General features: G+C 44.3%; 1 protein-coding gene across 3 annotated transcripts in view; it reads left to right on the top strand.

The window, feature by feature from the left end:
* Positions 1 to 1,195: 1,195 nt before the first annotated feature.
* Positions 1,196 to 21,447, top strand: part of CLRN1 (clarin 1) — a 42,009-nt gene continuing 21,757 nt past the window's right edge. For 2 of the 3 annotated variants that reach the window (XM_040974920.1, XM_040974918.1), the window contains exon 1: positions 1,232 to 1,484. In XM_040974920.1, coding sequence (XP_040830854.1) covers positions 1,232 to 1,484 — 253 coding nt within the window. Of the gene's footprint in view, positions 1,485 to 21,447 lie in introns of all 3 variants that reach the window. The other variant, XM_040974919.1, reaches the window with a different exon arrangement.

Here is a 21,447-nt window from a genome sequence, read left to right as displayed (position 1 = left end):
CCCACATCACCAACCTGGGTCTAATTCTGAGATCCAGCTTTGGCTTCCTGCCAGTGCAGACCCTGGATGCTGCAGTGATGGGGTTTCTACCACCAGTGACTGGGCTCCTGGCCTTGGTCCTGGCCCAGTCCTGACTACCGTGAGCATGTGGGGATGTGAACCAGCTAGTGGCAACTTTCACTTTATGTCCCTCAGCTTCACAAATAAACAAAATGGAAAAAGAAGTTGTCAGTTTTCAGTTCTTGACACTTTCATCAAATTCATCCTGGCACTTAATTTTCCTCTATATGACTTTGGTGGGAACCCTTTTCTTCCAGGGAAAACTCAGAGCCATCGATCAGACCAGAGCCTCATTTTTTCTGGACAATTCCCTGGACTTCACAGGCACTGGTATTCTCTGGAGCCAGAACCACCTTCTTTTGCTCTTATTCCCAAGGTGCTAAATAAAAACATTCAAGATGCTGGATATTTAGATCTACAAAATCATATTTTGTGTGTGCAATGAAAAACTGGAGTTCAAGTCCCATTGGATGCATCAGCTCTAAAGCACAGATCAAATAAAGAAATAAATTTGGGAAGACAAACCCCTGGGCTTAGCCTAGGGCACTCTGTATCCACAAAGGACCCAATTTACCCTCTATTTATGCCGCCACAATTAAAAATTTTTCAAAACCAATTACACATAAACACATAGACACACATGATTTCTACCTCTGCCAAACCTCCTCTTCTTTCCCCTGCCAACAAAGAAACTAGCAGAAAACCCATTCATAAAAGAAGTTCTCGTGTTGCAGAAAGTGTACTATGGGAGTCCAAGCTGTTGGTGAGTTTCCACTCACCCAATCAGACCAGAGGCTGGGACGGGCAGAAAGCACTGATCAAGTTACACAGAGGACTCCATCTGTTATCTTAGACCCTTGTTACCAGGGGACACAAGAGGAGACACTCCAAGGCACTTTGAAAGTCTTCTTTTACAAACTCTGAGTCCAAAGAATTCAAATGAGAGCAAGGAAGAAGCAGAAAAGGAGCAAAGTTCAACAGGAGTCATGAAGGAACCCTCGTCCACTGCTGTTGGAACTGGCAGGAACCACTGTGGACGGTGCAGTCGCCTTTGCAGCTGGGATCTGTGCATTCAGCCTGTATAATAAATGCAGTCAAAGGGCCAGGTCCTTCTGCTTGCTCACAGAGATCTTGCTTTGGAGCTGTGCTCTTGCAAAAGGCGGCTCTCATCATGCCAAACCAACAGAAGAAGATCATTTTTTGTACAGCCGGGGTATTAAGCTTTGTGTGTGCCCTTGGAGTTGTGACAGCCCTGGGGACCCCAGTGTGGATCAAAGCCACCATCCTCTGCAAGACAGGGGCTCTGCTGGTCAATGCCTCTGGGAAGGAGCTGGACAAGTTCATGGGCGAGATGCAGTATGGGCTTTTCCACGGAGAAGGAGTGAGGCAATGCGGATTAGGAGCCAGGCCCTTTCGATTTTCATGTAAGTAACGGTTGTGTTTGATTTAACGAATCCTTCAGGAACACTCTCACACGTGTGGCAGGAATTGTGTTGAAAAGTCTTGTCTGTTGCAGATTTCTCAAAAGCCCGTCTGACTGATTTAAAATATCCAGGATTCTGAGCAATTTCTTCTTCCTAGCTGTTATTATTTTGTCTTTATTATTCTAGCCTTGCTTTTTTATTTTACTATGGTAGCATATTGTTAATCAGTTAATATGTAATCAAGGTTCTTGAAAATATAAGTGACTGAGATTCTGAACTATTCACATTTATATAACAAAACATAGGCTCTTTTAAAATGAGGGAACTTGGAGAAATAAGAGAACTATAAGAAATGTGTTCACACCTTTCACTCTTTAAGAAAGGACAAATGTCATGGACTCCTCAGCTAACCTCCTCGCACTCCACTTTTCCACTTTGGTCATGACTATTTGTCTGTCTCTCTCCTACTTCATCTCTGCTAAGACCCTGGCTGCTGATACTCAGTGTGATTTTTTTTTTCTTTTACCAGTTTGGGATCATATGGCTATAGAAATTCAAAATGATGTGCCCTGCTAACTGCAGAAGAAATATGTGCCTGTTTAGTATAGAAAATGTGCAGCTGGTTGACCTTCAAATCAGGTTGAGAGTGGCAGATTTTCCCATCGTGATTTCTGTGAAATCAAGTGTTATCCACTGCATTTATAACCTGTTTATCGTAAGGAGGGAATTTTTAAAAAAATTACCGTGTGAATAGGCACCTCATTAAATGAAAATTAATAAGAAGTCATTTGTTATATCTCTCACAACACACATTCAGAAGTTATTATTATTTCAAAAGGGCTGGCTCGGAACAATCTTATGAAGACACAGTCAGTAAATTACTGCATAAATCACTCTTCAGGGAAGGAGGCTACCAACTGAGGCATTTAAAATGAATTATTATTTGTCTGGGATTATTTTTTCCTCCAGTATAGGTAGAAGGCTAAATTAATTGAATTTATTATTAACATATGAAGTGTCTAATTAAATTCCAGTGCTGCCCTATTTATATTTCTGCGACATTCCTTCTATCTCCGAAGCAGTCTTTGGGTACCTTCAGCTCACATGGGTTACTAAGTGATGTGTATCTTCTCAGGACTCTAGAATACTCCCCCCACAAAATTTTCAAAACCTTGGCATCGACTACCTGTGATGATGGGCACACCAAACCTTTTCATTGAGTAGCTTCAATTTGCTAAATTAATGGGGATGTGGAAGTTGCCCAGATTTTTGCAGGATGGAGGGACAAAGCAGAGTGATATGTGATATGTGATTGGCAACCACATTAGAAACTATAAAAGGAAAAGAGATGAGTAAAATAATTGCATCATGAGCCACCAGCAGCTAACGTGTGGGTAAAGCTTCTCATACATGCATGTAGACAGTGACAGGGAGTGAGCGGAGAACATTCTAGAGCCTTTGCATTTTCTCCAGTGAAATGAGAATAAAGTCCACTCATGGACTGAACATGTTTCAGAACAATAAGATGTGTTCTTAGCATCTATGCCATACCAAGTGCTTCTTTCCGTGGCTCCTCACACTGCCCTGCACGTCTGTGGCTCAGTGGGTGCTGTTTGTGGCTGTGTCCTCTTGTGCTGGCCCTGCCAGGGGCCTGTCCCTGTTTCTAGGGACTCACAGAACTGGCGGATTGATGCAACACTCTCACTTATTTCACACAATTGCAATAGTTCCCAGAATCCCCTGAGCCTCCCTCCTTACGACTTGTTGAATAAAATGTCAGTTGCTTGTTTGTTCTGTGGTAACAACACTCTCTCCGTAGGACCCCAGGCATTTGAGTGAGGCCCAGCAAAGCACACCTGTAACATCCCTGTTCTGCCTAAGAACACACACATGTTTCAATGGGACATATGAAGTACTTGTGAAATCTGCATAAAAACAGATGCACAGGGCTTTGCACAGAACATAACACTCATTAAATAAGCAGCCTCCCTTTGCATTAAAATTTCTGAATCAATGGACCCTCCAACTCTATGGTCCCATTGCAGTATAGTTCCACAGTTGACACCTTCCCATTTAAACGCCATCCCCTGTCAATGATGTTTTCAACATATTGTTGAAAGAAAGGAAAGACAGAAAGATCTTCCATCCACTGGTTCATTCCCCAAGATGTTGTAACAGCCAAAGCTGAGCCGATCTGAAATTAGGAACCCAGAGCTTCTTCTGGGTCTCCCACACGTGTGCAGGGTTCCAAGGCTTTAGGCCACCCTGTACTTCTTTTCCAGGGCATAAGAACAGAACTGGGTGGGAAGTGGAGCAGCCAGCACATGAACCGGCACCCATATGGGGTCCCAGCCACTGGGCCATTGCACCAGGCCCAGTTCTTCCCTCTTAGTATAAAGGAATAAGAGACATTGTCTTAGTCATGACTTCCTTACAGCAAAATCCAGGGACTTCAAGAGCACTCACGCTTGGGACCTTCCGCTGTTTTTCACAAAGCCCAACTTTGAATCAAGCACAACACATTTATTTATTGTGCATTTAGAAAGGGAGGAAGTGAACACTGGAAACTGCAGACTTCCAGCGAAGCACAAATGGAAAAGTAATGGCATCAATCGCCATGTGGCAGTCTTCTTCATGTAGTCATATTAACAGTTAATGTGAATTTTTATGTCCATTCTGTTGGATCAGTAAATGCTAACTTGCTCATCCAAACTTTTTATTTATATCACTATGAGTCAACAGAAATATAACCCATGCCATGGATGAATGCAAGCCACACACGTAGTTTTAAATGTTCTATCAGGGCCCAGCACTGTGTCATAGCAAGTTAAGCCTCCAAGTCCTGTATCGGTGCCAGTTCAAGTCCCAGCTGCTCCACTTTCAACCCAACTTGCTGCTACTATGCCTAGGAATGGAGCGGCAGATGCCCCAAGTACTTGAGACCCTGCACACACATGGGCGAATCGGACGAAGCGCCTGGCTCCTAGCTTCAGCCTGGGCCAGCACTACCCATTGCAGCCATCTGGGAGTGAAGTAGTGGATGAAAGCTCTCCTGCCCTCAATCTCATTATCTTTTTCACTTTCTCTTTCTCTGCAACTTTGTCATTCAAGTAAATAAATAAATCATTTAAATAAATTAGAATCACTATCTCATTTAATGATGATAATCAGTGAATGGTACCTTTTTTACCTGAAGCTATCCAAAACCATGAGAGATTTTCAAGTTCATGAAAATGTGGATGGTGAATGAATTATCTATGGATTTCAGAATGTTTTGTACCAGTTCCATTTCCCACAGACTTTTGAAAGGATCTTCAAACTATTATTTTAATAGATAAGCATTAACATTTTTTTGAGATATTTTATATTTTTATTTTTGGTCCTAAGACTTCAGAATCCCATATCTATCTTCCACGCATACAAGAGCTAACTCAGGTCGTTTCACTGGCTACCAGATATATCACTGGAGAATGAAGAATGGATCAGAAAAATAGTTTGGCATTGTAGCCATGTCTGTGCCTATTAAATGTTCCCTGTTGACCACTCTCTCTCTCTCTTAATTATACAAGAGTCTGCCCTGCCAGCATGCACAGCTCTGCTGGGTAAACTTCTGCCTCATTTATTCTGCCCACTTCTCCTCCATTTATAGGTCATTGGCTCATTTTCTAGAGGTCACCAGCATTCATACCTAGCATACAATTCCATTCACTACAATGAAAGAATGTTTGCCTTTCAAGGCAACACAATGGATGGGCTTAATTTTTCCTCGTATGCCACCTGTAAAATTTTAATGACGATGTTTAAACTCTAACTGTAGCCATCAAGACAAAAATTGCCAGTTTTGAGCTCAGGGTGTGTGGGTGGGTTTCTGTTGTGGTGGTTTGAAACACTTCAGAACATCATCAAAATATGATACCCAAAAATCATATGGTATCAATCATTCCTAGATATATTCATCTATTCATTGCCAAGCTTTGATGAGCTGGTAAAAATAAATGTATATATACAGAATGATTTTTTTTAAGATGTGAAAAAATAAAATTCAACCAGTCATTATCATGCCTTGAAATGCTAGCCATACTTTGAGAAGCACTTTTGTAGATTGGATGATTGAAAAAAAAAATGCAAAAGCTTAGCAGAGACTTTGCTTCATTCATGTTTTAGAATAATTATTTCTTTACCAAATGAAGCATATGGCCCAGATGGCAGGGGAGATGTTGAAATCACTCCTGGGCTCTGGCAGGCAGCTTCTCAAGCCTATTTTAGGACAGAATAGTTGGGAACGGGAGCTCCATGGCCATCACCTCCTGTGAGTGTGACGCTTGTTTCTGACCTACTGCAGGAGGTCCATTGGTCACCAGCCTACACACGCTGCCTCTATCCTGTGGCCTTGCTTATGGAACAACTTCAAAGGGCTACAATGCACCTGCTTTTTTAAAATTATTATTTTATTTTGATAATCTATACATAGTTGATTAGGGCACGATGGGTCAAGAGCTACAGGAAAGTGGGTAAGAGCGTTGTTTCCACATTCTTTCTTTTGATGAACCTGCTGCTAGTCCCAGTGTCAAACTCTCCTGAACCTGTACCTTCCTGGTGTGGAAGCAGGCATCTGATGAGTGCGGGGGAAGCCTATGGAGCTTACCTGGGAAGGCTAGCTGGTGAGACAAAACAGGAAGGAAGTCACTTCTACCATCTTACCTAGCAAGCGTGGACCCTCCTGCCTTGCAGCGTAGCTGCTTATTGCCTAGTCCCATCGCCTACTAAAGTAACCCAGCAAGTACAAGTTGGGTTTACCTCCCATTGGAGCAAAGGTGCTTTTCAACAGAGCAGAAGACAGCAATGCATGAGCAGCACCACTAGGGAACAGAGACCTCAATTGTTCTCAGCGAGCCGATCCTCTGACCTTCCTAGGCCTTGTGTTCACCCTGTCATTTCAAAATAGCAGGATTGTCAGTTTTGCAGTGTGTGTATTTCTGTGCAAGGAGATCCTGATCCCCAAGAAGGCAAGAAGTATATAAGGATACTTCAAAGAGTACATGGGAAATAAAATTAAAAGACTGTCATTTGTGATGGCTCAATTGGCTCATCGTCTCCTGGCAAGTGCTAACATTTCATATGTGCATCAGTTTGTGTTCCAATTGCTCCACTTCCCATCCAGCTCCCTGCCTGTTGCCTGGGAAAGCAGTGGAGGAGAGCCCAAAGTCTTGGGACTCTGAACCTGTGTGGGAGACCCAGAGGAGGTTCCTGGCTCCCGGCTTCAGGTCAACTCAACTCTGTCTGTTGTAGCCATTTGGGGAATGAAGTAGCAGACGGAAGATCTCTGTCTCTCCTTTTCTCTAATCTGCCTTTCCAGTAATAATAATTTAAAAAATCGTTTGGTGAATTTGAAATTCATGCATTTTTAAAATAATACACTTTTTCCATAAGCTTTTGGGAGAGCCATAAATTGTTCATTTTGGTCCTCCCTCAAACCAGGGCTTACGTCGGTGCCCAGGACAAAGAAGTACCTGATAAACAATTCATAAACTGAAACTGCTGAGATTAAGACACCTAGACTCAAGTAGGTCCTTCCCATTCCCTGGGGACCTTGAGCAAATCTCGTATCACGAAATTTCAGTTCTTGCATCCGTAAGGGAGAGGTGAAACTTCGGGTTTCTAACATCTTTGCCAGTTCGAATGCTCTATGATCTGTATAATGAGGAGCTGGCTCTTCTAGACAAAGTCATTGCCACTTTAAAATCACATGACCCCTCCAGTCTCAGTCACTTGAAGCCTCCGCTGATAGATTTCAGCTGTCATCATTAGAAGTGTGCCTTTACTCTGGTCCTCAAAGTATTCGGAAATACCTGTCAGTTGTTAGAACCCAGACAAATGTTCATGATCAAAGTGAATGCTTCTTCTCTGCCCATCCTACATTCTGTGCGGGAAATTGCAGGTGGAAGAAAGAGCCAAAGAAGAATGAGATGCTTTGGGATTCTGAGGCAATGGGCTAGTGGGAGCTGGATAGCAGGGGCAGTCAGAAATGCTCCAGCAAGGGGGATGCTGGTGGCAAGGATGCAGGAACAGGAGGGGATGACCAACAGGAAGATGCCGATCTGCTCTTGGCGATTTTTCCTGTTTGTTTTCTCCTCTTCCACTCTCCCTGACAAAGACTTGCTTTGCTGAATCTGATTTCTTAAACTTACAACTGCAGGAAGCTAAGAGTGCTCAGCATATTTGATTTGACAAGGGTATTCTTCACCCAAGAAAGGGACCTGGTGCAGAAATTTTCCCCCAATGGCTAAGAAACACGGGGAAACATTTCTAAAGAAAGAAATATCCACTTCCCCTATGTAATCTCTCCTGTTTCTTTTTTTTTAAAGATTTATTTTTTATTATTTTTCATTGGAAAGGCGGATATACAGAGAGGAGAGACAGAGAGGAAGATCTTCCGTCCAATGATTCACTCCCCAAGTGATCACAACGGCCAGAGCTGCACCAATCCAAAGCCCGGCGCGGTGGCGCAAGTGGCTAAGTCCTCGCCTAGCACGCCCGGGATCCCATATGGGCGCCGGTTCTAATCCCGGCAGCCCTGCTTCCCTTCCAGCTCCCTGCCTGTGGCCTGGGAAAGCAGTCGAGGACGGCCCAAAGCTTTGGGACCCTGCACCCGCGTGCGAGACCCGGAAGAGGCTCCTGGCTTCGGATCGGCATAGTATCGGCCCGTTGCGCTCACTTGGGGAGTGAATCATTGGACGGAAGATCTTCCTCTCTGTCTCTCCTCTCTGTATATCCGCCTTTCCAATGAAAAATAATAAAAAATAAATCTTTAAAAAAAAAAGAAAAAAGCTTTGGGCTGTCCTCGACTGCCTTCCCAGGCCACAGGCAGGGAGCTGGAAGGGAAGCGGGGCTGCTGGGATAGAACTGGCACCCATATGGGATCCTGGGTGTGCAAGGTGAGGACCTTAACCACTGCGCCACCGGGCCAGGCCCTCTCCTGTTTCTTAATAACTGTTCTCTAATACTAAAAATAAAAGAATCCACAGAGACTGGCATTGCAGGTTAGCTACCATATGCAATGCTGGCACTCCATGTTAAGTCCTGACTGCTCAACTTCCAATCCAATGCAAACTAATGCAGAGGTGCCTAGATTTAGTCTGACCTATCCCAGCCCTGCCTGCCCTTAACGCTGCGGATATTTGGGAAGTGAACTAGCAGTTAAAACATTATTCTCTCTCTACCCCCCTTTTCAAAGGAAGTAAGGCAGGGAGGAAGGAAGAAGGAAAGGAAAGAAGAAAGAAAGGAAGGGAGAACTTTTTTAAAAAGTTCACAAAATCCACATTAAGAATGCTAATTATGCATACGTATACATTTGTATATGGGCACCACCAACCCCCACACACCTTTCATTTCTCTTTAAATAACCCTACGTTTGAACTCCTTGGACAGGCATTGACCTTCATGTTAACCTGGAAGTTGGGACCCCTTTATCTCCTATTAAAGTGTCTCAGTTCAGGTTTCTGCTCCATTCCCAGTTGCTACTTCTTGCTAAAGCTCCCCATGGGAGGTAGCAATTGATGACTCAAGTGGCTGGATCCCACCCACCCACACGCAAGAGTCAGCTCCAAGGGTTGGGTTTTCGCCCAGCCTAGCCCAAGTCCAGGGCGTTGGAGGAATGACCGCAAATGAGGGGGAAGTGCCAATGCATTCTTGTTCTTTCTCCCTTTCTCTCAAATAAATAACAAAACCACCCCCCATGCTGCCAGCATGGTCTGAGCAAACCTGGGAGATGAAGAGCAGGCTCCCAGAGCTGCTTGTGCAGCACTCTGTGGCAGGTTGTGAGACGTCTACAAGCTCTCTTTATCTGCTCAAAGACAACTCAAAAACTCTTCTCAACTTGCAGCTTTCTCTTTCTGATGATAAGTATTCATCTTGTCCACAGACTTTCTGACATCTCAGAAACAAACAATTCTTATTTCCACTGTCCTTTTAATTGGTGCCTTGCATATGCAAGGCGTTTTGTGTGTTTTGCTTCCAATCCTCTCAGGGCAAGGGTTATGATTTTATTCCTCTTGAACAAATATGCAAACTGGAGACAGTGAAGAAGTCACAAAAAATCTCACAAAGTCATACAGCCAACGGGTAGCAGACGTGGATTCAAACTAGTCCAGATGCGTATGACAGATCACACTAGGCCTTGTTTTGTTTTGTTTTTTGGTTTTTTTATACATATTTGTCTCCTTAGAATTTGTAAACAAAAATACAGAGATGGAGAAATTTTAAGATGAACTTTCTGTTTCGCTATTTTTGAAACGATGTCTAGACTTCACAAGAGTTTGCTTCTGTGCATCTGTGGGACAGTATTTGGTCCTATAACTTGAATTCACGCATTGCCTCTTCACTTCAGTTTCTCTAAATGCTACCCTGTGACCTCTGGGAGATAGAACGGTCAGCCCAACTCCATTCACCAATCTAGAATGAGCAGCACACAGGCTAGCTGCTAACCTGGTTTATGCAATTCCATCACCGTTATGTTGACAGGTTTAAGCGAGGAATCTGACTGCAGCAGTGGTTAGCTGGTGAGATCCACAGCAATTCAAGACTGCTGCAGGTCATCCTTGAAGTCAGTTACTCTGACTGCAGCAACTATTTCACCAGGCCCATAACAAAACGGCAGGCTCTCCTGCAGGAACAGTATACGCGTCAAGTCAAGGATCAAAAGAAAAGTAGGCACATAGTACTTGATTCTCTTTCAAAACTTCTCTTATTAAGAGTCAGTGCATAGAGTTAGTATGTAAGTTAAAATCTCATTTTAAAAAATTGAAAAGCAAAAATTCATTTTTATCTCTGAAATATGTTGGTAGCTTCCTCAGGTTACATGCACCTTTTCTTAAAACTCATCTCTGTTACATAATGACTAGCTTATTTTTCCCGTAGTCATACAGCTAAACATCCAGAAGGGTTGGGGCGGGGGGAGACACACTTCTGTTACAGGTGCAACGGACGTGTCTAATAGTCAGTTTTGTGCTGGGAAGCGTAATTTACGCAGGGCTCACACTCCCACCATCTCAGCATGTTGTTAAGTGTGGCAAAGGCATTACTGAGAGCTTGTCCACCAACGGAATCCTACCTCCGTGGATCAGGAACTGTGCAATGGGTTCTATTACTAGTAACACGGATGTGCCAAAGCAGTTGTGTTCCCAAAGCCACTATAGTTGATTAAAGTGCCCTGGTTGGGCTGCTCCGCAATGGGCTGAGACAGGTCGACTTGCTTCAGCTGAGAACATCCCAGGTAAGCACCCGGGAACATGGCAGCTTACATTGTTCCACGCTATCATCAGGGGGCCTCCTTCTAAGTACTAGGGCTGTAGATTTAATTCTGCCTTAATGAAAGAAGCCTGGCTGGATTTCTGGATGTGAGATTTGGGGTGATGTGAAAAGGAGATGAACGCAGTGGGCGTATGTCGGGGAATGTCTTCTCCTGGCTGTGGATGGGCTGAGGCGTAAGTCAGACTGAGAGCATTTCTGGAAGAAGCAAGCAAGCTTTCCTCTTAGTTCCTTTCAGGAAAGTGAACGGCTGAGCTCTAAAGGGCCAAATACTGTGCCCTTTTTTAACACACCCTCTTATGTGTAGGAATGCAGAGCCTCTGCAGCCTCCTCTTTAGCTTTAATCTAAGAAGTTGCTGTACCGTTGCTGACATCATTATCAGAGGCTGCCTTGTTTCTGAGGGCTTCACAGATGGTGCTCTCTGCATTTGACACCTGGCCAGAGGAAGGCAGAACATGTTGAAGAGACCGAAGCCATTAGACCACTGGTCCATAACCTGTGCAGCACTTCAGAATGCCTCAGGGAGCCTTGAAAACTACTGATGCTAGGATCCATCCCAGACCAACCAAACTGGTGACTGTGATATGGGGAATCAGGTGAGGCCATGAGTTACAAGCCCTCCCTGACAGCGATGGGGGAAGCCTGGGGAAGCAGGGCCCGATGCGAGTGCCATTCGACACGGTTTCTATACAGTTGGGAGGTATTCTGGTCCAACTCAAGCTGAGATCCTCCTTTACACACCTGTTTCTGTAAGGGAGGCTGGGCTTTATCCACACCCATATGGCCTCAGGGGGGACAAGTGACCCAACTGAGGTATCTGCAGTAAAAATGGAGTACGCTTGGCTCTGCATCCAGAAGCATCTCCTCTTGGCTGATCTGCCCAGCCAGGACAGGAAGCTGCTTCCCCACTGGTTGAGGCACAGGACTCAGCTCTGCCTTTGGCGTGGAAGCCTTCAGCGATCCTCCATGCCTGTAACTGTGTGGGTTAAGCTGGTGAGTTTGGAGAACCTGGTGCAACATCTCAGACAGGTTCCCAAGGTACTCTAAGAGGGCAGGCATTTGGTGCAGTGGTTAAGCCCCCACTCAGGAGACCTGCATCCCACGTCAGAGGGCCCAGGTTCGAGCACCTACTCAGCTGCTGCTGCTTACTATGATTTTTTTTTTTAACAGAGAGAAAGGGAGCTACAAAGAGAGAAAAAATCTTCCATCTGCCAGTTTACTCCCCAAGTGGCCAAAGCTGAGCCGATACGAATCCAGGAGCCAAGAGCTTTTTCCAGGTCTCCCATACGGGTGCAGGGTTCCAAGGACTTGGGTCAGCCAGCCATAAGCCGGGTGCTGGATCAGTAGTGGAGCAGTCAGAACTAGAATCTGTGCCCATATGGAATATTAGCATTAGCAGTCAGAGGATTAGCTTGCTACACAGTTGTACCTCTGTCCCCACTTCTCCACTCAGCTTCTGCTTATACACAGCCTGGGGGGCAGTGGATGATGAGTAACGATCCAAGTACTTGACTACCTGCAACCCATAAAGGAGACCTGGAAAGAGCTCCTGGCTCCTGGCTTCAGTCAGGCCTGGCTCTAGCTCTTGTGGGTATTTGGGGAATGAAGCAGCAAACAGAAGCACACTTTCTCTCCCTCTCTTCCTCTCTCCCTCCCTCACTCTTTCCCTCCCTCTCTCTCTGGGTACATATATTAAATGTATATATGTGTATACACACACACACACGCATACATAGAAACCTATCTCTTTCTCTCTGCTTTTCAAATAAAATGTAAACAATAAATATTTTTAAAAACAAGCATGCTTAATAGAGAAATCCAGCCAGCCAGCCTTCTGAGCTCCATCTGTCTGTCTCCCGTGGACAGAGTCTGCTTCCTGCAGAGCCTCTCTGGGGTCACCATCAGAGCTCTGTTATCAGTCCAAACATCATTTTAAGCAAGCCATTACAGAGACGGTCCAGGAAATTGCACAAGGGAAACCGAAGTGAGAATGGGAACAATCTGTTAGACAGTGAGTAAAATGTGTGACAGGCATCACATTAGTAACCCTAAATCTTCGGTTCCTGGTGTATTTATAGCAACAGTCACCCTCCTGGTTGGGAAGAAACAAGCCTAAGCCACCGCACAGAAAGTTTGTCAGAGTTCCAAGGACTCTTAAGGGGGGCACTCTTCAATCCCAATTCACAGATGTACTCTGACCATTTGGGGGCCAAATAACACATTTACTCCCCACGCCTGTTCCAGAGACAAAAATACTGACATTCTCTCTGCCTTGAGCTCCGACATTCCTTGTTCTCAGAAGTACAACTTTCCTACTGTTCTCATGATGTTAAAAAAATGGCGGCAATTATTTAAAATTTACAAAGAACTTCCATAGACGTAATCTCATCTATGTAACTTGTAGGCTCTGTGCCTTTTAAAATGTTCCTTCAATTGAAAGAGTGACATAAAGGGTGATGGAGATCTTCCATCTGCTGCTTCCTTTCTTAAGGGGTTGTAACAGATAGGGCTGGACCCAGCTGAAGTCAGGAGCCAGGGACTCAAATATTGCTGCCTCTGAGGAAGCATGTTAGCAGGAAGTTGTGCTGGGCACACAGGTAGGAACAGAACCCAGGCATTCAACATGGGGTGCAGGTAACCTCAGTGGAAGCTTAACCCACTGTACCCTAACACCTGCCTTCTTTTATTTTTAATTCTCACCTAAAAATTGTACAAGTAGGGGCACAATGTGATGTTTCAGAGGGCACATTGGGTGTAGTTATTAAGTCACCACTAAGGACATCCATATTCCACACTGGATTTGAGCCCTAGCTCTGCCCTTATCCCAACCCCTTGCTGTACACAGCCTGGGAGGCAGTAGGTAGCGGTTCAGGGTGTTGAACCTCTGCCATCCAGAGGGGAGACCTACATTGAACTCCTAGCTCATCACTTTGGCTTGGCCCAGTCCTGGCTATTCTGGAAATTTGGGTGGCAAACCAGCAGATGAGAGATTTCTCTTTACAATGTGATGTGATGTTTCAATTCCTCTATACTTTGGGTATTGACTAAATCAGCATATCCATCCCCTCAACCATTGATCATTTGTTGTTAATCATTTTTACTCATTTGAGAGAAACAGAAATCCTATCTTTGTAATGAAATATTCAAAATTCTACTTTAACATCTATTTTAATCTATTTTAAATATTTGGTACAAATGATCATCTATGATCATTCTACTATGCAATAGGATACTGGAACATATTGTTCTTATGTAATTATAACTTTGTTCAGGCTGTCTAATCTCCCACCTCCTCCTCGCCCCCTCTTGCTCTTTCTAGCTTCTGGTAATCATCATTCTACCTTCAGTTTCTAGAAGCTCAACTTTGTTGCCATTGACAAGGGAGCCACATGCATGGTGAATGGCAAAATCAGACTAACCACCAGCTTTCCCACATTCTTGTCTACCTGCCATGTCATCTCGGTTAATGCCTGGCTCTCTGTCCCCCCTGCCATGAGTATCTGTACCTCTTTTACTTTGATAGTATTTTATATTCCAGTCACCTATTTCTCCTAGTTAAATGTCACTATATGTGGATTTAGATTAAATTTACTAATCCGTGTTTAAGATTTGTAGGATAAAAGCTATGATTTTTGGATTGGAATCAACATTAGAAAAGAGCAGAACCAAATTTCAGGATAAAATGTAACAGAAGAACCCAGCAGAAAGAAAATAAAATGTTAAGACAACTGAAATGAAAGCCATACATTTAGAGAAATCAAATAAAACAAGAATTAATGGCCAGCAATAAAGGGGCATCCTTAACAGTTAGTACGGGAAATATTTCTCATTTCATCCTTGTGACTCTGCAATGACCTGCTGAAAACAGCATGACCTCACAGGCAAGACATGGTGATTTCTAAGTTAAAGAGTGACTGTGCCTTCAAGCACCCTGCCCACAGTAAGATCATTGGGTATCTACAATGTATTTAAGCCTTGTTCTATACTGGGGAGATGAGAAAAGAATTAGACAGCTTGTGCAACAACTTGGAATCTAGCATAAGTGTTTTCAAATAAATGATTACATCAATCAGGATGGGCTAGGTTATATTTAATAACAATTAAGTCCAAACTTGCTAAGTTTAAATCTGCAGAGATGTGCTTGTTCATGTATCTGTTTTCAGAGATCAGCCAGATGTCCAACCTGGAGCCCAGCCCCTCTACTATAACAGAGATAATGGATTGTGGTATTTAAGTTTTCTGACCTAGAACTGATACTTGCCACTTTCACTCATGTTTTCTTGGCCAAAGTGTGTCACACACAGCCACATACAAACTCAGAGGGTCCAGTATATGCAATCCTACCGCAAGCCCAAGTTAGGAATATCTACCATTTAATAGATTAATCACTCTCACAATTCTTGTATTTGTTCAGAAAGCTCTAACAATGAAGGTCCCACACTGAGGGCACAGCACGGGGAAACCAGAGCATGGATCTTAAGGATAAGCTATATTTCACTAAATGACATTAATATGCATTACAATAAAAGAAGAGCAGGAGCTAAGATGTAAAGAGCTTGTAATGAGAGAAAGAATAAAGAAAAGGGGCAAGGCATTGCTGCAGAGGAAGGCAGCAACCAAATGTGTCAGGTCGTGTTTGCTGAACAGACAGAATCAATTCTATCCACTAGGCAAGGTGAAAGCAACGAAGGAAGTTAAAATCTGCGACAGGACAACAGATGGATTAAAAGAAGAGAGAGAGAGAGAGAGACCAGTCAGAGGGCGACTCCAGTACTCACACACGGGGGATTAAGCTCAGACCTTAGAGGAAGAGGAAAGGAAGGGGAATCTCTTTAAAAGATTCAGAATGAAAAATGAGCAGAACTTCCAGACGATCCACTCTGGATTTTGGCTGGACGAAAACGACAGTGTTTCTGTCAGTCTCTAACCACTGATTTCTGTTGTTACAATTCACTGAGATAAGAAATACAGAGTCCAGAATGCAGAGGGACGATGAAACTGCTCAGGGTCATGTTTCATTTGAGCTCTAAATTAACTCAAGAGCTGTCCATCCGCGTCACAAAGGTGGGTATTAAGAGAGAGACCTGGAGTAGAGCAGAGACTTGGGAATTGGCAGATGAGAGGCAGTTGTTCAACTCTAACTGAAGATGAAGATGTCCGATGAAGGAAATCAAATGAGAGGCTGGATGCTGGCGTGTCCTAGAAGCCACGGATAGGTTCAGGTAGAGAGCGGGGACTTGGTGGAGAGCGAACTTGCGAAGAGATTGCGGGAAGGGTCAGTAAGGAGGAAGGAGATCAGCTGTGGCGAAGCTGGGCAGAGGCTGTCATCAAGGAAGCAATGGTCAACAGCCCAACCAGCGTGGAAATGTCAAATAAAAATGTTCTTCAAGTGTTACAACCAGAAGGTCGCAGGCGATCCTGCCCAAGTGTCTCTGATGGAGTGGGGCAGAAAGGGGGCCCTTCAAGAGCTAAGGACGAGAGTGGAAGTGAGTGCCCAGCCACAAGGACTGGGGATGGAAAGAGAAACCTGGAAGTCAGGAACTAGCTGGGGAATAGCTAAGGCCTGGCTCTGTGTGTCTGTGTGTGTGTGTGTGTACACAATGGGAAGGATTGAGGCAACAGAACAGGAGAGAAGGATGAATAGACAGCCAGGTAGGTAATGGAAAGACCCTAGTGAAATATGAAAGGTTGGGAGGGTCTGAATGCACAAACCCAGGACAGGAGAGGGAAAACATCCCCAGTTCTTTCAATAAGAATGAAGAGAAGGCTGGACACCATGGAGAAGGTACAGGGAGTGGCCATGGAGCCGATAGATCCTGCTTTCTCTGTGTGATTTGAAAGTTCCATTCACCAGCTTTTTCTGAGCCCCTTTGAGTCAGATACTGTTGGACACAACCTAAAATCCACTCCCTCCATGAGTTCAGGAGGCCAGCTTTCTGATGGCCAGGATCTCCGAGCCGGGGTTGCCATGCCCGGTCACTAACTGGTGGCTGGCTGTTCCCTAGCAGCACACCGAAGTAACCTGGGTGTGACAGTCTCCCTCTGCACACCGAGACGGGCAGGGTGGATTTCCTTCCTCACACTGTCCCTGCTGTGATTCGGATGCCTCTGTTCTGCTACAAGGCTAGAGAACCCAGGGCCTAATTTCTTCTAGCTCTCTGGTTCTGCCTGGATTATTGTTATTTTAATATAATAAATTTGTTTTATTTTTGATAATGTTTAGACAGAATGCATGCCCATGTGGATCACCTATTAGAATGGGGAGGATGGAAGAATGGAGGAAAATGGATGAGACAACCGTTTCCAATCTCCATTTTTCTTCCTATATTTGGGGAAAGTGTGGAGGAAGAGGAAGGGACACTACAGCTGCCCATTTGCATCAGTACCCACAAATTGGGGACGGTCGCCGGATGTCATCCCAGGGTCCCCAATGTAGAGCATGCCCCAAGGCTCCTGCTTAAGTGGTTTTGATAGTTCTGAGATGCTGTTGATTTTATTGCTGCAAGGTTGAGGAAATCCTTCCAAGGTGCATTGACTGACACAGTCTAACTAGAGTCTCCATTCACCCAGATACGTGATGTCAAAGCTTAGCCAAAGAGCTTTCCAATTTGTTCTGCCCTCCAAGGTACTAGACATCCTCTGCAGGCCTCAGTGAGCTGTTGTCATGTTCCCCCATGTGTATGTATTTTAAAAAAATTTTTTTTCTCTTCAGACTTATCAGAAGGGGAATAAAACTTTGAATACAGTAGAAAAAGTTTCATAAGCGTGTTACAAAGCATTTCTCCTGGTGTTTAGCTTAATGCTTCTCTGCCACACCTAGCATTCATTTAACAAGTATTCTGTGCCACACCAAGTCATGTTCTTCTTGAAAATGTGTCCAAAAGGTTATTCCCATTCATCACTATCCCCAAAATAAAGAAGAAAAGAGTATTAAGATGTTTGGGGAAGCATGAAGTATAACACTTCAACTATAGGAGATGACCCAATGGACAGCAGGGTATCAGTTTGGTAAAATCACCCAGGGGTGGGCATTTAGTACTGTGGCTAAAGTCATTGCTTGACACGCTGTATCCCACATTGGAGTGACTAGTTCAAGTCATGGCTGCTCTGCTTCTGGTCCAGCTTCCTGCTAATGCACACCCTAGAAGACAACAGATGATGGCTCAAGTACTTGGGTGCCTTCCAATTGCAGGAGACCTGTGTTAGTTCCAGGCTCCGGCTGCAGCCTGGCCCAACCCTGTCTGTTACAGTCTTTGGGGAAATGAACCAGACAGAGGACAGAAAATTCTCTGTTTCTCTCTAATTTTCAAATTTAAAAAAAAAAAGAAAAATCAATTTGAAAAACAATGCATGCAGTTATCCAAATAACAGCTAGGAAGGCAGCACATATGACATAGAAAATTGCACATACTCTGAGTGGGGATTACAGAATGTGTGGGCCAGTGTTGTGCAGCAGCAGGTCCAGCTGCCTCCAGAAGTCCTAGCATTCCATATGTGTGACTGTTAAAGTCCCAGCTGCTCCTCTTCCAACCCAACTTCCTGCTGATGCACCCAGAAAAGCAGTAGAGGATGGTCCAAGAGCTTAGGCCTTTGCACGCTCAAGGGAGACCCAGATGGAGCTCCAGGCTCCTTGGCGGGTGTGTGCTAGCCCCAGTCACTGCAGCCATTTGAGGAGTGAAGCAGCAGATGAAAGACATCTCTCTCTTCCCCTCTCTCTGTATGTAACTTAAATTTTCAAACAAATAAATAGACCTTTAAAGAAAAAGAATAGAATGTGATCTCAAAATTACATTGTGATTATAGTAGTAACATAAGAAAGAAATAATAAATGACAAAAATGTGAAAAAGAGAAAAAAATGACAGAAAGATTGCCTTAATGTTGGGTGGTCTAAGGGTGAAATTTTTATTTTGATAGAGATTGGTATGGTACTGTCCACAAATAAGAAATGTCCTCCTCAAATAAACTTTTCTAAAAATGAAAAGCGAGATAAGGAGTAAGTTTCCCTCTATTCCTCATGCTCCGTTCACCAGGAAAAAAAAAAAATAAAGCAAGCTCTGTTATGTTCAGGTTGGAGGCACATTCTTTCTCCAATCCCAAACTTTAAACCTATTGCCCAACAGCAGTCAGTTTCCATATAATGATTTGACAATCCCCCAAGTATGTGGATTAACATTTTCCATTTAATAAAAGGATTTGAAATTCCATTCCAGTTGCCAATTCAGGTCTTTCAATTTCTAAAAGTAAAATGGAACAAAACAAAACACCCAGGGCTCTGGGTCCTAGCACCTCCAGACTATGCTTCATTTCTGCGACCCAGGATTCCTCCAAACCCCTTTCACTCTAGTTTCTCTTGCTACAGTTCCCCAGAAATGGCTTAACACAGCTTGCTTCCCAATGGAAAAACCCTGGTTTAACCAAAAGTCCCATATGGTGGAAGCCAGCAGGGCTCCTCTGTTTCTCTGGTCCTGGCTTGTCCACGCTTGCTCCTCTTCCTCCTTGCCTGTTCAACTCTGTGGCATTAACTGCATTCCACTCACTTTCTGTTAGGAATTCCCAGGCCTAAGCAGAGCAGAGTCTGTCGTCTCCATATTCAAGTCAAAGAAGACCACACTCATCCAACATGTATGAAAATATCCAGCATGGAAACATGTATGGGTCCAAGACAATCATGGATTCAGCAGGAGCAATGTCCTCCTAAGGAAGTGAAAAGTGGCTTGTGATGGGGGACGAAAAAAAAAACCTTACAGTTTAAAAAGAAATACATATAATAACACAGAGAGAAATATACAATATTATCTGTAGCAGGACAATTTCATGGACAGAGTGGTTAGAAAAATAACAAAGACTCCTGAAGCCCAGTGACTATGCCCTTGTCGACTTGTTCTCAGAGTAAGAGGTGATTGTACTAGAGTGATACAAATCAATTTATTCCTGTTTTTAAAGGATGATTTTTATTTGAAAGGCACAACAGCCAGGGCTGTATCAGGTCGATTCCAGGAGTCAGGAACACCATCTGGGTCTATAACGTGGGTGATAGGGATTCAGGGATGTGGGTTATCACCTGCTGCTGTGCCAGGCACTCAGAAGGGAACTAGAGTGGCAGTAGAGCAGCCGGGACTTGAACCCAAACTCGGATACAAGATGCTGTGACATAAGCAGCTGGTGAACCTGTAGCATGACAGTGCTGGTCCAACCAGATCACTTCTTCAAGCTCTTTCTGACTGTGGGGTTGAGAGTAAATTATAGGAAGTGCTTGTGAAAGCAAGAAGGCCAACTAGGAAGACCTTGCCATGGTTCAAGTGAAAGATGATGGCAGCTTGGTCAGGGTGGAACAGTGAGGAAGGTGCAGAATGGTCTGATTATGAAAGCAATGCCACTGGGTGCTTGTGGTGAGCGGAATATGAAATAGGAATCAAGGATGATGGGTTTTGAGAAAGGCTAGGTCAGCCAACAGCTGCATTGTATTGCAGATGGCTGAAGGAACAGGTATGATGAAGAGAAGTATACAAATTCGGTCTGGACTCATTGAGATGCCAGTTCCAAGTCCTTAGAAAGATGATGCCTGGCCCTTCCTCAGGCTGCCCCATTAGACATATCACAGAAGAAAACAGGGACCTGTTTCTGCTCAGGGAGAGGAGTGGGCACTGGAAGACATTCAGGGAATCTGCATTGTGTTTGTCACACCGAATAGAGCACCAAGAGAGAGAGGGCCGGGGAAGAGATCCAAGGACAGCCTCAAAGGGACTCAGGAGATGAGGCTGGACAGACAGAGCAGATCAATCAAGCAGCCACTGCAGCAGGAGCGAAAATTAGGGGCATGGGCTCTGTGCGGGCCAGGGACAGGAAGCATTCCTAGGCAGTGAGCTGTGGCACAAACTTAGGCCCAGTAAAATGAGGGCCAATTCTCTAATTGACCATTGGATGGGCACTGTGAGATACACTGGGGCCCTGTTGCATTGCAGCAGTGCAATAGTTGCAGAAGACCAAGTGGAGAGAAGAACGAGAAACTGAGGCGAGAGGCAACTCTGGGTTTTGTTGTAAGACGGATAAAGCAAGGGCGCAGTAGCTGGAGGAATACTTAACTGAGAGTTGCTTCTTGAGATGAGGAAAGGGCAGCTTGTCTGTGCACATATGAGGTAGATCCAGCAGAGCAAGGGAAGCCAATGACATGGCCAAGAAAGGAGCAGTGATGCTGCCTCCAGAGCATCTTCAAGGAGGCAAGAAGGGAGATGGAGACACCTCGGTGGACCCACTGCTGAGCACCTGCCCTGCACTAGTAACTTCATTCCCTGAGACAATGAGTCCTCAGACTTGACTGAAAATTACTCTGAGTTTTACACGACCTTCAACCAGTTTATGGAAAATGGTTATTTTATTCCCAGCTTATTCGGGTACAATACATTTTGAAATCTACACATACTGTTATTCCTGCTATACATAATTTGTGAACTTTTGTGAAGACCCCCTCATGTGCATGAATTTCAAAAAGTGTCTGTGTCAAAATAAATTTTATCTTTGAATTCCATTTTTCCATCATTTTTTGAAGGACCCGTGTTTCTCTTCTAAAAAAATCAAGGCGTAGGGAGCTCCCAGGTAGAAAAGAAGTTGGAATGGGCGCCTCCTCTGGCTCATTTCAAATACCTGGCCCTTCCTCA

The sequence above is a fragment of the Ochotona curzoniae genome, unplaced genomic scaffold (genome assembly GCF_017591425.1).
Source record: "Ochotona curzoniae isolate NIBS_2020 unplaced genomic scaffold, NIBS_Ocur_1.0 contig_2599, whole genome shotgun sequence".
Lineage (NCBI taxonomy): Eukaryota > Metazoa > Chordata > Mammalia > Lagomorpha > Ochotonidae > Ochotona > Ochotona curzoniae.
The sequence above is the reverse complement of the archived record's forward strand: the minus strand, read 5'-3'. Positions and strand labels throughout refer to the sequence as shown.